The 12,050-nt window shown below is 34.8% G+C and overlaps 1 protein-coding gene across 8 annotated transcripts in view; it reads left to right on the forward strand.

Moving 5' to 3' along the window:
* Cep70 (centrosomal protein 70) overlaps nucleotides 1-12,050 on the forward strand; it is a 65,953-nt gene extending 53,903 nt beyond the window's left edge. For 4 of the 8 annotated variants that reach the window (XM_047563972.1, XM_047563970.1, XM_047563973.1 and 1 more), the window contains 6 exons: nucleotides 1,091-1,261; nucleotides 6,300-6,446; nucleotides 6,563-6,731; nucleotides 6,890-7,004; nucleotides 8,283-8,362; nucleotides 11,387-12,050. In XM_047563972.1, coding sequence (XP_047419928.1) covers nucleotides 1,091-1,261; nucleotides 6,300-6,446; nucleotides 6,563-6,731; nucleotides 6,890-7,004; nucleotides 8,283-8,362; nucleotides 11,387-11,448 — 744 coding nt within the window. In that variant the 3' untranslated portion in view covers nucleotides 11,449-12,050. Of the gene's footprint in view, nucleotides 1-1,090; nucleotides 1,262-6,299; nucleotides 6,447-6,562; nucleotides 6,732-6,889; nucleotides 7,198-8,282; nucleotides 8,363-8,462; nucleotides 8,868-11,386 lie in introns of those variants that run through there. The other 4 variants (XR_007110183.1, XR_007110184.1, XR_007110182.1 and 1 more) reach the window with 4 other exon arrangements.

The raw sequence follows: 12,050 nt of genomic DNA on the forward strand, positions 1-12,050 counted from the left end.
TGCAGGCAAATGGATGAAATTGGAGAATATCATGCTATGTGAGATAAGTCAATCTCAAAAAACCAAAGGAAGAATGATCTCGCTGATAAGCAGATGATGACACATAATGGGGGGTGGGAGGGGGGCAAGAATGGAGGAAGGAGGGACTATATAGAGGGAAAAGAGGGGTGAGAGAGGTGGGGGGGTGAAGGAAAAAATAACAGAATGAATCAAACATCCTTATCCTATGTGAATGTATGATTATGCAAATGGAATGCTGTTATTCCATGTACAAACAGAAACAACATGTATCCCATTTGTTTACAATAAAAATAAATTAAAATAAAAAAATAAAGTAAAGCTCTTTTAAATAATACCATAAGTCAAATTCTCAGAAAACTCATTTATTGTAGCTTCCTATGACTATAAAAGAACAACAAATAGCACTTACTACTAATTCTATATTTCAGTTTTTACTGCCGAATTATAATTATACTTAATAGTAGGCATCACTGTGATGCATTCATATTCACACAAGACATAATCTTTTAAAGACAGTTTTCACTGCGAGACCTGTCTAATGAATTTCTGATATTTTCTTGGATAGCTTGTTGCTATCTAGAGTTTGATTGCCTGTTAGCAAGACCTGTATGGTGTGGCTAGGCTTCCACTTTAGAATGTGATTGTCCTCATTTTGAATTTATCTGAAGTTTTGAAGCAATAGGAAAAGCCTCTTTGAACATCCTGTTTAGCTTAAATAGGAGACAAATAGGGAAATGTGGAGTCTATAGCTAAGGATGTCTGAGTGATTATTCTTCTCTATGTGGATTGTAATAACTCTTTTCTCTATGTGGATTATAAAGTCATAACTTTTTTCAAGTCTTATTCATTTTAAAATTCATTGTTTTTCTGTGAAGTTTTGGGTTTTCACAACTTATGATTTACCATGTTAATGAGATTACTATATAACCAAAATATTGCAAGTGTTAATTTCATTAAAGATCTGTATAATACCTAAATTTAGCTCTGAAAAATGATGTTACATTTTACATTGGCTTATTATAAAGTACCCATTTACCACTTTGTGTGTCTAAACACACTTTTTTTAAAGGTGCTGTGTAGCATCAATTCAATTATTCACAATCCAAGAACTCCAGTAATAATTTATAAACAGAGCAAAGGAGGAGCCCAAAATTTTAGCAAAGATCTCATTCATGATTGTGGATTTGAGCATCTTGTTCCTATAATAGAAATGTGGGCAGATGAACTGACATCCCTAAAGGTAAGGAGTTGAATTTTTTTTGCATGCTTGGAAAATCTATTGGACTCCATGGAATTTATTTATCATTGAATTTATTAATCAGATTTGGCTTTTGTTGTTTAACAATAAAGCTGGAAAAGCTTAGCTTATCTAAAACTGGAATTTTGCTACCTACAAAATTATTTCAAGTACTGTCAATTTGATATTGTCATTACTGTTATGTTTTCTTCCTCTAAAGTTCCAGCAAAGATTTTTAGGCCCATTGCCTCGTTGAAGATCTATAATGGATTCATCTTTGCACTTCTAGATCCTTTCCTGTTCCACCCTCACCTCCCTCCTGTTGGTTTCTCCACATTGCAGATTTTCCTGGCCCTATTTGTCTTCAAATGTAATGTCTTATCCCTAATTGCATTTTAGTTGGAAATATTTTCCCTCTCTTCATATTTAAATTTTTTTTCCTTTTCTCAGAGCTGAACTTCTCTCTGTTGATCCAATCTCTAGAGGAGGTAATAATCCACTAGCAGCCAGCCCTCCTCTCACATGTCCCAACAATCCACAAAGATTAAAATATATTCACTTTATAGTTATTGTGTATTCTTTATTGCATAATTTGAGGCATTTCCAGTTTTAACAGGTGTATTGAAAGGTGAATTGCCTTAAAGTCACTAGTATTTAATTTCTGTGCCCTTTAAACTTTAGATTTTTCATTAACTAATATTTTACATAGCACTACCTCAGGAAATGAAGATATGCTTAACAGTATTTGTCAGCAGAAGCCTTAATACATGAAGTATAAATAATGCAGAAGATGTCTGTTAAGAATGTGTAAGCTCCACGAGAACAAAATTTTTTTTGTTCCTTGCTATGGCTCAAGAATCCTCATGATGCATAAGGAGTGCTCAATTAATATTTATCCAAAGAATAAAGCAGAATATATTCCAAGACAATAAAATGTGTGCATGTGGGGGACAATACTAAATTTTTAAAAATTTTAATAAAAATATGCCTGTATACAACCAATAAAAGAATATTCACAGTCAGCCCAATTTCTACTTCCCTTTGAGCTCAGACAGAGCTGTACAGTACATAAACATTTTGGTTAGGGATAGTGCTGGACTAATATATTTTATATGCCTTCAGTCTGTATCTCATGAGGGTGAAATAGTGATAATTGTGTGCACTGTGGCATTTCCTAGTCATTACTTGTCAGATGGTTTTCCCAGTAGCATATAGCAATGCTAACTCCACTTTTCTCAACAGCAATGGAGTAGAAAAAGCCCCAGCCTTTCCAGGAGAGGGGAAAAATGAGAAAGGCAAAGGGAAGAATCAAATTAATAGACATATATTGATTGTTTAATGTTCAAGACATTATGGGAGTTATTAGAAAAGGTGAATACGAGATTCAGACTAATTGGAGAAACAAAATATACTCAAATATGAAATTTAATAACCATTCATGGTATAATTAGAAGAAATGTATGCCATAAAGACAAATAGTGAAGTGCAAGTGAATGATGCATGTAACTTGCACTCTGGAGTCCAGAGGATGAGATCACTCTGCAGGCAGCCCCTGAGAAGGCCTTTGCAGTGGTTGCAAGTTCTTACTATTTTTTTTTTTTTTTCAAGTAGAAGGAGCAAGGATTAGCTTTATACTTTGAATATTCTGAGGACACTCAAGAGGCAATTGGCTAGAACTAGTTACTTCTGATACTGAAGTAATTCATGGATTTTTAGGCAATGCTTCTGACATTTATACTTGATTCAAGACCCAAATTGAGAAACTACATGAGAGTCTTTGAGGTCTTATATGAAGAGTTCTTTATAATATAGCAGCCCCTTAGTTTGGGAAACCATCTTCCCAGATTAGTTTTTATCCTTAGGTTTGATTCAGCTTTAAAGAGAAGGATGGTTTGAGGAATAAATGGATAAGACAAAAGTGGTATATATTATGGAATATTATTATTTTAATTTTGACACATAGCTGTACCTATGTAGGGATATAGTGTGATATTTCAGTTTATGTATACAATGTGTAGCATTAAATATTTAAAGTTATTTTGTTTAGGAACATACAAAATCCTCTCTACTAGTCATTTTGAAATATATATTTAATTGTCAACTTAGTTATCATCCTGTTCTAGAGAGCATTAGAAGTTATTCCTTCTATCCAACTGCACGCTCTGTACCTGTTAACCATCCTTTCTCCATCCACTTTCCAGGCCCTTCCCAGGCTCTGGTAACCACTATTGTGTTTTATGAGATCAACTTCTTAGATTCCACCTATAAACAAGAACATGCAGTATTTCTTTCTGTGGCTGGCCTACCTCCCTTAACATAATGTCTTCCAGTTTCATTATATACAACAGTTAATATTTCTAGTTTTTGGTCCTCTCCATACTGTTTTCCATAATAGCTGTACTATATTACATTCCCACCAATCATGTATAACAGAGTTCCTTTTTCTTAATGGATTTTCTTAGTAATCCATTAAGTATTATTCAGTCATAAAAGGCAAAGAAATTCTGCCCCATACCACAACATGGGTGAGTATTATGAAGATGTTATACTGCAAAAGAAGCTGGTTATGAGAAGACAAATACTGTGTGAATCTATTTATGAGATACTTAGTCAAAATCACAGAAAACAATGGCGATTGCTATTGGGAGGGGAGAATGAAGAGTTATCAAATGGAATAGTTTGTTTTATAAGATGAACAGAGTTCGGGTGGACAGTGGTGATGGTTGTACAACTTATTTAATAACGCTAGGCTTAAAGTTGAAAGTGGCTAAGATTTTAAACAGTATGTATGTGTGCCTTACCATAATTTTAAAGAAAAAAGGCACGTGTTAAAAGCTAGAGCCAGGATTGTGTGGGCAGGTGGGCGGGCAAGCTGGGAAAGGTATGGGACCAGCTAGCTGCCGCCTCCAGTCTTTTCCTTCTTGCCTCTCTGAAAAAGGGAGCCACAGGTGCAGTAGGTTTTCTGACCCAGAACAGTGTGTGCTGTTACTTTACCATTCCCCAGTGATCCATGACAGCCAGGACCTTGAAGTACTTCTGCATCCTGCAGCTAGGCAAAGGAGACCCTCGTAGTATTTTTTGGGACTTACTTGATGAACTCTGCTACAGCCATTCACAGTGACTGCCAAGAAGACCAGAGCATCTTTTTTTCTTAGTTTTGTAAAATTAGTTTATTCGCAAGCAGAAATTTTTAAATTGGGTATGCTTTTTACCATAGATTGATTCTTCATAAATGCATCTGTTGATGGGAGCAATGCAGGTACTGCTGCTACTTGATGATTTTTTCAAATTTTAGTGGCACTTCTTATTTAAAACATTGAATTGACACTGAATTTATTGTTGTTAATTGCTAAACTAGATAGCTAGCATACTACAAAATGAAAAGTTAAAAATATCAGTAGGTATTAGTTGAGGAGTACTAAATAAGTGCAAGACTGAACTAAGAAATTGGAAAAAGGAGGAATTCTTGTACATGTGTATTCTAGAGCTTCACTGTCCAATATGGTAACTACTAGCCACATGTAGTTGTTGATCACTTGAAATATAGCTAGTCCCCCATTGAAATGTGCTATGAGTGTAAAATGCACACTAGATTTAGAAAACTGGAAAAAATTTGAAACTATTATATATTTAAATTAATTTTTGGATATACTGAATTAGATAAAGTGTGCATAGCACACATGGTGATGCTGGGGATCGAACCCAGGACCTCTTGCGTTGTAGGCAAGCACTCTGTCACATTATAGGTGATACTATATTGAAATTTCACCTGCTTTTTACTTTCCCTAATGTAATTATTAGACAATTAAAATTACTCTTGCTCACATTTTTTTTTTTTTTGCGGTGCTGGGGATCGAACCCAGGGCCTTGTGCATGCAAGGCAAGCACTCTACCAACTGAGCTATCTCCCCAGCCCTCACTTTTTTTTTTTTGACAACATTGTTCTAAAGAGTCTAACATTATGTTGTGCATAAACTAGATACTGGGTAAATATTTGTCAGTTGATCAGTCTTAGAGCTCTAGACTTGCAGTGATTTTGCCCTTTGTGCATATTTTAAATAGACCAGGGCAACATATCTATGCCAAGATAGTTAAGGTGGTTATGAAGAGTAAGTAGAATTAGGTTTTTAATGTCAGAAGATCTTTTATCTGGAGATACACATTACAACATGAGTCTCAGAAACATTACACTTAGTGTTAGAAATCAGTCACAAATGGTCATTTGTGTGATTCCATTTGTGTGAAGTGGCCCAGAATGGGCAGATCATGGAAACAAAGTGGCTTAATGGTTGCTGGAGGCTGGGAGCAGGGGAGAATGGGAAGGACAGTGAGTAGGTATGGGATTACTTTGGGGATGATAAATAAGTTCTGAAATTAGAATAGTGGTGATGTTAGTATATCTGTGAAAATATTTTTTAAAACTTTTAGTTGTATGTGAGCACAATACATTTTATTTATTTTTATGTGGTGCAAGGCTCAAACCCAGTGCCTCACACATGCAAGGCAAGTACTCTACCACTGAGCCATATACAACCCCAGCCCTATCTGTGAAAATATTAAGACTACTGCATTGTATACTTGATAAACTTTTTGGTATGTAAATTCATCTCAAAGCTATTTTAAAAATTCAGAATCTGGACTGGGAATATAAGTTGGTGGTAGAGTGCTTCCTAGCATACATAAAGCCCTGGGTTCCATTATTAGCACAGGTGGGGAGTGGGACTCAAAACCAACTTACATAAGTAAGTTTATCCTTATATACCAATAATTCAAGGTAACTACTTAAATAATGTAGTAACATAAATAACATAATTGCTTAGGGCATCCAGATATGTGATAATCAGTACATAATTTTTTTTAAAGTAAAGTCTACTTGTACCTGGAGAAACCTAATTTTAACAAATTTGTTTTAAACTAGTAGTTCTAAAAATACTGATGATGGTTACATGTCTTTTTTTTTTTTAAACTGCCTGGATTATTTTATTAGTGTTACTATAGAAATTATTAAAATCAATAATACCATGTTTCTTCTGTCATAAAGGATTTGTATAAGTCCTTGAAAATACTATCTACAGAAGTGGTGCCTTGGCATAATTTAAAGAAACAGGATGAAAATGAAGGTATTAAAGTTGAAGATCTGTTGTTTATGGTGGATACAATGTTGGAAGAAATTGAAAATAAGGAAAAGGTAATGCTTGACTTATATAAATGTTCACATTTTAAAGAGTTAAAAAAATTTTTTTATTAAAGACTTGGAATTATTTCCAGACATGAATTATCTTCCTCACCCCTTCTCTTGGACAGGACAGCAAAATGCCAAACTTTCAAACTTTGCAAGCTATTGTCTCTCACTTCCAAAAGTTATTTGATGTGCCTTCTTTAAATGGAGTCTATCCCCGAATGAATGAAGTTTATACTAGACTTGGAGAAATGAACACCGCTGTGAGAAACCTCCAGGAACTCTTAGAATTAGGTGATGATCCTTTTTCACTTTTGGCCCTCACCTAAGAATTTTTCCTAAGAAATTAAATAATAGGTTAAAAATTGAGGATAACTGAAGTATGAAATGTTTGGATGTAATGATTTTGGAAAGTCTATTATATATCCTATGCTTTTGTTTTTCTTTTGCAGATAGTTCATCCTCATTGTATGTGCTGGTAAGCACAGTTGAAAAATTGTGTAGGCTGATTAATGAGGATATGAATGAGCAGGTTAAGCAAGTGTTAGGACCTGAAGACTTCCAAAGGTATTTGTTTGAGAAGTATCATCCAGAATACGTGGAGTGATGAAATTAAAGACATTCAAACATTCAAAACTTATTTATCTTTCCTATTTGGAATGGCACTTGTTAAGTAACTTGACAACCTAAAATAATCCCACACCTTAAGGGATGAAAAAAATGCCAACTATTTTCAAGATAGCAATAAATTGTTGGGCCTGTAAGTTACATAGGGTGGGTAAGAAACTCATCAGCATAAACCTGTTCTTAGGGAAAGTTGTATGTGGAAAAATTCAAACTGTTTTAGCCACTGTGGAAAGTATTAAAATCAATAATACCTTGTAGTTTCTTATAAAGGATTTGTGTAAGTTCTTGAATATTACCTACAGAATTGTTACCTTGGCATAATTTAAAGTGGATGAAAATGAAGGTATTAAAGTTGTTTATGGTAGATAACAATGAGTTCTACCATGATCATAGTTAGATCATATCAACAAATCCTGCTTTTAGGATACTACCATAGACCACTGAACAATTACTAACAGGATATTTATTATTTGATTAGACAGTAAATGTGAAGTATTTTTTTAAAGGCTGGATATTGCTGACATAAACCTACTGTTTTTAAAAAACATTGAGGGACTGGGGGTTGTAGCTCAGTGATAGATTGTGTGCTTAGCATGCATGAGACCCTGGGTTTACACCCCACAAAATTGAGATGTAGTTGACTTAAGACAACTTTTCTCAGCCCTCACCCCCAGTTTTGTACTGCAACAGATAGAAAGAGAAACACATGTATTCCACATATCCCATGTGTGTTCTGATGTTTTCCAGGAAGAACCCTTAAAAAATGACACTTAAGATTTTGATATTTAATGATTTTAAAAGGAACATATATCCCATTATTAGTCTTTTTCTACCCCTGGTTTTACTCAACTACTGATACTTTTTCTTCATATTTAATAGGATTCTGAGGATAAAAGCCTATTTTTAGAAAATGCTATAGAAGCATGGTTCTCTAAAGAAGCCTTGAGCTAAGTGGGAAATTTGCCATGTTAAGAATGTTATATGATTTAACAGATAATGTTTTTTAAAAGAACATTGATGTTAGGTCAACAAAAAGCAAAAAAAAAAAAAAAAAAAAAAAAAAGGAAAGACTGTAGTAAATGATCACTAAGTTTATATTTAAATTAGTAGGATAGTCTCTTTCCACTTTGAAGATGTTCTGTTTGCAACCATTGGTTTGCAGTCAGATGCAATAACTCAAAGTTGGAAATTTGATGTAACTTTGCATTTTTTAAACAGCATTATCAACAAATTGGAAGAACATGAGGAATTCTTCCCAGCATTTCAGGCATTTACTAATGATCTACTTGAAATCTTAGGTAAGATCTCCATTGGTAGTTAAATTTTGAGTACTTAAGATCTCAGTGGAAGAATGTTTCTTAGTTTTGGATTATTGTTTTTACCTTGAATGTTTGGCAGAAGTGTCTGGAAACCACTAATAGTTGTGGAAACGTGCTCCTTGCTTGCAGGAATTAGTCCACAGAACAGAGCAGCACAGAGCCTTTGAGGAGATTGGAATTGTTGTGTTTGGGATGTTATTGACATTACTCTGTTAATGACATTACTCTGCCCAAGCCCAGTTTAGCCCTGGCTGTACCATTGCCTAGTAAGAAAACTTGACAGAATTTATTATTCCCCACCTGCTTCACCAGGGATGGAACCCAGGGGCGCTTAACCACTAAGCCACATCCCCAACCATTTTTATTTTTTATTTTGACATTGGGTCTCCCTAAGTTGCTTACGGCCTTGCTGAGTTGCTGAATTGAGGCCAGTTTTGAACTCAAAGTCCTCCTGCCTCAGCCTCCTAAGTCACTGGGATTACAGGTAAGTGCCATTGTACCCAGCAGAATTTATGATCTTGAAAGGCCTTTCCTCTCCCACCCCGCTGCCTTTTTTTTTTTTAAGATGGCACCAGCCTACCTTGTTTTAAGAATATACAAATAGTTTTCTTCTCAGATGATATGAAGTAAAGTAGTGAACATCTATTGAAAGGAAGAGACTAAGTACGACGCCTGTAGTGGTGGTCAGATTGAGGTCTTCATTAGTAGCAGTGTCTGTTAAAGGGAAAAACGTATTTGCTTAGGAATCATAGGCAAAAGAGACTTATTTTAAATATTTATGGCCGTAAAGTTAATTTATCTTAAGAACAATTTTCAAAGTTTAAAGTGACTTATTCACCAGCAAATTTTTGTTTAGCTCATTTGAAAGGTTTTTAAAGAATGATTCCTCAATTTTTAGAAATGGAAATGAGACTTGGTATGAAGGTTAGGAAATGATTGAATTCAGATTTGATAAGAAAATGAATAAATGAAAGAAATATCTTACTGTAGCGTATAGCCTAGAGAACATAAAGGAAGTTTTGTGACTGGTTTTATGTGGACTGTGGACTCGAGATAGACAAGGAATAAATGTCCTTTAGGCGTGCTCCAAATGCTTGAAAAGATTCTAGCAAGTGAAAATGTAACTGAAAGTTAAACTGAAGGTAAGTCATGAAATTGTACAACTGTATTGCCTAGAATCCTGAAGAGGCTGGCTCCATACAGTGATTCTACTTGCTTGGGAGAGCCATTAAATTAAACACTGGCATTCTTATAAGTACTACCTTGCAAAGTACTACTTTGCAAATTAATAAACATTTTAGTAGGTGTGCTTTTAACACTTATTTCAGACCCTTCACAGAAACTTTTCTCTTAAATATTATGACATTTAACATAGTTCATACATTTGCTTCAAAAAGTCAAGATTCTTGTAGATGAATTTTGTACTTGGTTCCAAGTTGAAATTCTGGAGTTAAATATTTAACATTAGGGAAGCTTGGCAAAATGTGACTAGATTTTAAAAATTAATGTCATTAAGTATCTAGTGTGCACTGAGTAGCAGATAGAGAGACTACCCTTCAATAGATTTTATTTTCTATACTTATGTAAGTAGTATAATTCTCTGAGAAAATTTTCACATAACCAAGGTTTTTGTCTATGACGTTCATTTATGAGGCAGATTTCTCATTTAGTATGAAAAATGTGATTTCAGAATGGATTGGGGGTGGGGTCAGGGAATAACTTGGTTTTGGACTTCTACCACAATGTAAGGTTTGAACCAAATTCTCTGCTGTAGGTTGGATTACATTGTTCCCCTTCCTGTATGCTTGATGCTTTGTGAGTCCAGACAGGGATTCTGATTGAAGTCAGGAGCTTAAGGAACTAATGGACAGTGGGGCAGCATGGGTCGGGTATTGAGGCTAAAGGAAGAGCATTTTGTAGAATTGATCTTATTTCGTGATAAGGGTTATAAAATGTATTTGTTCTCAGAAATCATCTTAATATTGGGTCATTCTCCAATACTAAGATTCTTTTATAGAAAAGAACTGCTAAGTTATTAAAGTAGTAACTTGAGATCCTTTAATCACTTCTTAATAATTCTGGAGTGCTTAAAATTTAAGGTTATTTTAAGGTAGAGTTTGTAAGTAAAAGACCCAGCGAGAGAGAGAGAATTGCAAATAGAAAAGTTGCAGTGAAGTTGAAGGTTTAATGACCTTCAAACTTCAAAATCCAGCTAACCAATGAAGAAAAAGAGGATCGGATTCCAAGAAAGCATACTGTATGAACAGTAGCCTGGCAGAATAAATTAGAAAAAAGTAGAACCTTTCTTTAGGGCTTACCTTAAGGAAGGCTGGAGTCAGGATAATAAGAGAAAAGGACTTTGCTTTCTCCGCGGCCAGGAGCTTAACAGTGAATTCGAACTTATGTTGGCTGGACTAAGATAGTTTAAGAAAGAGGAATCAAATTTGGAAAGAACCTGTCGAAGAAACTGAACTGGATTATCTGGGAGGCCAGACCAGCTAAGTGCTCTCACATTGCTCCTGAGGTTTTCTCTCCGTGGAGCCTCACACCTCTTATTAGGCAAACCCCTTTCAGCCTAAAAGGTGGACCTAAGAGTGCTCCACTAAAGAAAGATCGTCTTAAGAGAATCAAAGAGGGGCACTGTGTTTTATGAGAAGAAATTCTTAGGACTTCAGATGAAGACCCTAGTAAAGAAATGCTGCTACCTGGGATTTTGCCGTGTAGTTATGTCTAAAGAGGCACTAACACATCATAAATGTTGCCAGTTGGATCTGTTAGCAAGAGCCAGAGTCGGAGTACTTGTGAGTATGCGGTAGCTTTTATAAACAGATACCCTATTTAGCATCTGTCTCAGAATCAGTTATAATCTGTCACTACAATGTGCACGAATGCAGTGGTATTGTCTTTTTTGTTTGAGGTTTGCTTCTGCATAGAGTTCTCATTTCCTCTGAGCTTATCACTAGAAAGTTACTCTGGTTTATTATTCTTGTTTTTCTGTTACAGAAATTGATGACTTGGATGCCATTGTACCTGCAGTAAAGAAATTAAAAGTACTTTCTTACTGAAAACAAATCAAATCATTTTTTGCTGTGTAAATTGCATTCTTAACATTCTAAGTATTTTGTAGAATTGATCTTATTTTGTGATAAGGGTTATAAAATGTATTTGTTCTCAGAAATCATCTTAATATTGGGTCATTCTCCAATACTAAGATTCTTTTATAGAAAAGAACTGCTAAGTTATTAAAGTAGTAACTTAACTTGAGATCCTTTAATCACTTCTTAATAATTCTGGAGTGCTTAAAATTTAAGGTTATTTTAAGGTAGAGTTTTTAAGTAAAAGACCCAGCGAGAGAGAGAGAATTGCAAATAGAAAAGTTGCAGTGAAGTTGAAGGTTTAATGACCTTTGTGTCAGGGCAAAAGGAATGCCCCTTGCTTTCTAAGTCCAGCCAGTAGCAAGCTACTACTTTCCTGGCAAGGATTAATTTGCACATTTTACTAAGATATCCCTCATGGTAGTTGCCCTTTCAAAGCTGGGGAAAGAAAAGGAAGAAAAAAAGGTTTAATCTTAGTGTTAGAATAGGAAGTAAATCATAGGGGTAAGATAAAATAGATGAGTAAATAGAAGTCCCTCATTTTAAATGTCTTTTTTTTTTTTTTTTTGCAA

Source organism: Sciurus carolinensis, chromosome 9 (genome assembly GCF_902686445.1).
Source record: "Sciurus carolinensis chromosome 9, mSciCar1.2, whole genome shotgun sequence".
Lineage (NCBI taxonomy): Eukaryota > Metazoa > Chordata > Mammalia > Rodentia > Sciuridae > Sciurus > Sciurus carolinensis.